Below are 4,715 nucleotides of genomic sequence, written 5' to 3' on the forward strand. Positions count from 1 at the left end.
AATTTTCGTTTGGTAAGGGGTCTAAAGCCAAATATTTTTTTTTTGTATAACCTATAAATCAAAAATTACCTTTGAATTTTAATTAAAAATTCTACACACACCAACTACAACATAATTTTCACAACAACAAAAATCAATAAACAACAAACGACAATAGGCGTAAAAATTTCTTTTTTTCACTACAACAAATTGCACAATTATTTTTATTCTAAATATTTTTTCTTTTTCAATTCACGCTTAAGGAAACAACAGAAATAATTTTTCTGAAAAAAGAAATTCATTAATTAAAAACATTGCTACTTACACACACACAAGTAAGAGACGAATTAATTAAACTAATGACGAGTGAAAAATCGATATATTTAAAATATGTACAACAACAACTATGCGAAAACACTTAATATTTCAATGGTCAAACAATTTGGAAAAACAAAGGAGCAGCATCCAAAAATTAGGCAGTGAAAATTATTATTTTTTTTTTTAATTACAACAAGAAAAGTTAATTTAATTTAACAAAGAATTTAACTGACATTTAGAAAGTTCAAAGAAATATAAAACGGCTATTTAGGCTTGCAAATTCAGTCAATGAATGTGTATTACCTAAATTTCAATTAACAAATCCGTGGTAGAAGCAGTATCAATGCAATTGTGTTTTTGTTGTTGTGCAAATGGCAGTAACTGCTGCTGTTGTGCTGATTGCCAAAAATTTGAATTTRTTGTTGTTGCAACGCTTTTTCGTTTCAGTTATTGTTGTTGTTGTTGCTTTTGTTATTGCTGTTGCTATTTCGTACTAGTTTCTGAAGTGCAAAATATTGTTACGGTACTTTTCGTGCAAATAATGTCACTTCACCAATTGCACACACACATGGAAATGGAGAGCGAGAATTTTTTGCTGCTTTGCAAGCAATTATTATTTATTGTGTTTGTTATTAAATACTTTTTTCGAATTTCGATTTACGAATTAGTACTTATTTCGTATTTCTTACGGCACAGTAATGGATGGTGGTTCATATTTTTTTAATTCAATAAATTATTAACAATTTTGTTGGGCCAAACTTACTTTTTGGAATTGCGTTTCGTTGTTTGTTTCGAAAACATGGGAATTTTGTCAACAATCAGTTGCATCGCTCGAAAAAACACACATTAACACTGGCTTTCTTGTGCCAATCAATCAACACCGAGAAAATGCCTCTGACAATTTACACTGCTTGCTTTGTTGTTATTGGATTTTCTTGWYGATACAGTGTGTTTTGCTGACTTTTCTTGTTGTTTTTGTTCGCAATTTTTTTCAGCACAAAATATTTTTCCGCTTACACTTTTAATTATTAGGAATATGTGTTGTTGTAATTACTTMAATTTTTGTTTTGCAATAATACTGTTGAAGTGTTGAAAATCCTTTCGAATTACATTTGAGTTGAGGAACTTGGAATTTAGGTTGATTTCGTCGTTATCTTTTCACATTCACACACTTAAATCTTTCTGCACTATTTTGCGAATGCTCTTTGTTATTGTTTTTGTTGCTGCYTTAGCTGCTGTTTACATTTTATGGCTTATCTGGTGCTGTTGCTGCTCGCTCTAGTCAGCTGCACGTGTTCTTTTGTTGCTTGCAACTTATCGCTCACACAGTTACTGCTTGAGGATGTGTGTGTTTGTGTGATCGCTCAGCGTTGTGGTGCGTGCTGGCGTTCGTTGAGGAATTTTAGCAGTCAGCAATTGTATTTAAGGCATAAACGCTGCACATTTACTTTGCTCAACTTTACTTTTTAGTGCAACAACGTATTGACGAGTTTTTAYTGTTGCTAACACAATTTTGTTTTTGCACAGAAATTTTATTAAAATTTTTGGAAATTTTTTCTTTGACAATTTTTGTTTTTGTAAATAAAATATTTTATTTTGCCACACTTTCGCGAATTTTGGTGCGCTCACTCACTATTTTAGTGCTTGTGTTTGAATTTTTTTTGCCACAATTTCAACTTTTTGTTTAAAAACTGTCTTTGCTTTCGCCTAGTTTTTGCTCAAATTTACTCACTTATCATTCTTATTAATTTTGTATGGCGTGTGCCTTGTTAGAGATTGCAGCTTATCAGCGTAAGTTGTGCGTTGTTGTTGTGTTTATTTTATCATAAAATTTCTGCTTTATATGTTGTGCAAAAATTAGCAGAAAAAATTTTTGTTAAAATAGTTTTTCTACTTCACACTGTTTGCTGTTGTTTTTTGAAGCACTTTTTATTGCATTGCTCCAATTTTTCGCAACTGGCTTTCTTGCTATTGTTAGATTTCTTGGCTTTCATCAAACAAAATTTCACCGCTGCAACACAAACAAACAGTACACCAGTTGTTGTTGCTGTATGTTTTGTTTTGTTGTGTAAATCACTCGAACACGAACCGGTTAGCTGTAAAAATTTAATTTGTTTTTGTAACAATTTTGTTGACTGCTGCAATTTTTTTGTCACTTGCGCTTAATTTGAATTAATTTACCTCTGTTTTGTGCATAAAAACTTTCACAATTTAGTTTTGCTTATTCTGCTTCAACTGCCTTGCACTGCACACTAGAGTTTATGAATTTTCCGAAATTTTTTAGTGCTTCCAAAATATGTTGTTATCACTAGCTTCACTCGAAATGCTGCTCGCAGCTGGTTGCATTGCGTTAATTAATTATTTAATTAATTTTTAATCGATAGGCTCTTAATTAAATTAAGCAATGCTTAAATTGTTGTTGCTGTTAATTTTATTAATTTTTTATCAGTCAAACGCCGTAATCCAAAGTGCTAGCGTTGACAGCGCGTCTTAATTGTTTCACTTAATTGTTATTATTTTGTTCCAAATATTTGCAAATTTTTCAATTATTAAATTTATTGTTTTGTGAATTTCTAGATTTCTTTCACTCGTTCACGTCTTTTACAAATTACTTGTTTGCTGTTTGCAAATTACTGCATGGATTTTATATTTTGTTGTTTATTGCCGCGTCGCGCGTACGTTCAAGAAAACATGACGACATTTGACAGCAGCCAGAAAGGAACTAAACTTCAATTTGCGGCCGAACTAACAGCGACAGCACAAAACTCGTAACTAAAAACTGCTTTTGCTAAATGAAACGCTTGGCCGTAGTACTGCTGGCTGGTCGTTCGTACGCTACACGTTCGTTTGCTCGTACGTTCGTTCGGTTTGGTTTTTTCGTTGCCTGYCTCAGCGCTACGCCGCCGCGACGGCTAGCTGCCTCCGTCAAGGTACGAAAGTGTGTAWGTCTGTAGCCTGCTGTGGGGTGCTGTTCGCTCGTTTGCGCGTCTTGGCAGCGCTTGCTACATTTTCATGTACATATTTATAATATTTCATATGTATGTATGAATTTATATGTACATTACGCTGTKTGAGCGCACTGAATGTAACATTTGTAGCCAGCGCGTCACAGCCGCTAACCGCGCTCCCTTTGCACCTTTCCGCACGCTGAGCGCCCCTTTTGTTGAAGCGTCAGCGAAGACAAGCAATACAAAAAATTAAAAATAAAAAAATATTGTGAGAGCGTATGTCGTCGCGCTGCTTGTTGTTGCAAACGATTTGAGTTTTACTCAGGCTGTGCGTCTCTCACAGATACCGAGCGCTCTCATGCACACACACGCGCACAGCTGGTTTACCTTTCTTACACACACGCGCTCAACGAAATTCCGTGAGCATGTGTGTGCGTCGGTTAAYGAGCGCAAAGCGCCCATACAGCCGCAGCCAGCTAGCGCGTGCATGCGTTTCTGTTTGTCGTCCGCGCTACTGGTGCGTTTGCATATATACATCTATTTAGGTGCGTGTGMTTGTGCATGTTTATTTCCCATGTAAAATGTTCGTTGGCCCTGTGACGGCGATGGTGACTTCGATGTTTGCGTCGCGTCGTCAAGCACTTATAACTAGCGCGTTGTTAGCGCGCTGCTGGCAKYGCGCGCGCGTCGCAAACCTGTAAGCGCCTTCCACCCTCTAGCCGCTGGCGCTATTATTGTCGTTGTTGACGTTGACGCTGCGCGCATACACTCYCCCAACAGCGCACCGCTGCTGGCCTAACGCGCTTTACATTTGGCTCTTCATAACTTTTCACGCTGGCTTTTACGTTCGCCATGCTTTTTATTTCGGTTTTTATATTTCATACACTTTTGCCTGGCTGCTTTCAACGAGCATATATWCTCTCGCCGCGCCGCGACGCGCCAGTTCTGGTGGCTGCGCTGTGTTGCTGTTTGTTGAGTTTTATTAGCGCAGTGATATGTTGTGTTTTTTGTTTTTGCTGTGCTGCTGATGTTCATATCTCGACTTCTGCTTGTTCTGCTCTTTTGTCTTCTGCGCGTTCGCCTTTGCTTTGCTGGTTGTGTTGATTTATTTTGAAAACGTTTGGTTGTTGGYTTCATATTATGCTTTCCTRTGTTCTTGTTGTTGTTTACGACTTTTTATATTTTATGCTCTGCTTCTTCGCTTTTGTCAGCGCCGTATTAGCAGTCAGTCAGCCACTCAGTCCCACGAACGTCGTTTCGGCAGCACTACACAGTCATCAAACCTTCGCTGGCGCACACAATACACAACCACACACGTGTGGTTATGTTAAGACACCGTKTGCCCCTCTTGGACAAGTTTGTTATCGGCATTTCGGTGTATTTATGTGCATGTGAGTATAATTTTTGTTGCTTATCCGTCGCCCCATTACACACACTGTATTTACATTCGTGCACACACACATACACACA

The 4,715-nt window shown here is 37.3% G+C and overlaps 1 protein-coding gene across 3 annotated transcripts in view; it reads right to left on the bottom strand.

The window, feature by feature from the left end:
* Nucleotides 1-3,097, bottom strand: part of LOC108969631 (zinc finger MIZ domain-containing protein 2) — a 58,586-nt gene extending 55,489 nt beyond the window's left edge. Inside the window, exon 1 of one of the 3 annotated variants that reach the window (XM_018934471.1) lies at nucleotides 1,061-3,097. In XM_018934471.1, the coding sequence (XP_018790016.1) occupies nucleotides 1,061-1,125 (65 nt within the window). In that variant the 5' untranslated portion in view covers nucleotides 1,126-3,097. Of the gene's footprint in view, nucleotides 1-600 lie in introns of all 3 variants that reach the window. The other 2 variants (XM_018934473.1, XM_018934472.1) reach the window with 2 other exon arrangements.
* Between the last annotated feature and the right edge of the window lie 1,618 nt (nucleotides 3,098-4,715).

The sequence above is a fragment of the Bactrocera latifrons genome, unplaced genomic scaffold, assembly GCF_001853355.1.
Source record: "Bactrocera latifrons isolate USDA-ARS-PBARC rearing strain unplaced genomic scaffold, ASM185335v1 scaffold_26, whole genome shotgun sequence".
Taxonomy (NCBI): domain Eukaryota; kingdom Metazoa; phylum Arthropoda; class Insecta; order Diptera; family Tephritidae; genus Bactrocera; species Bactrocera latifrons.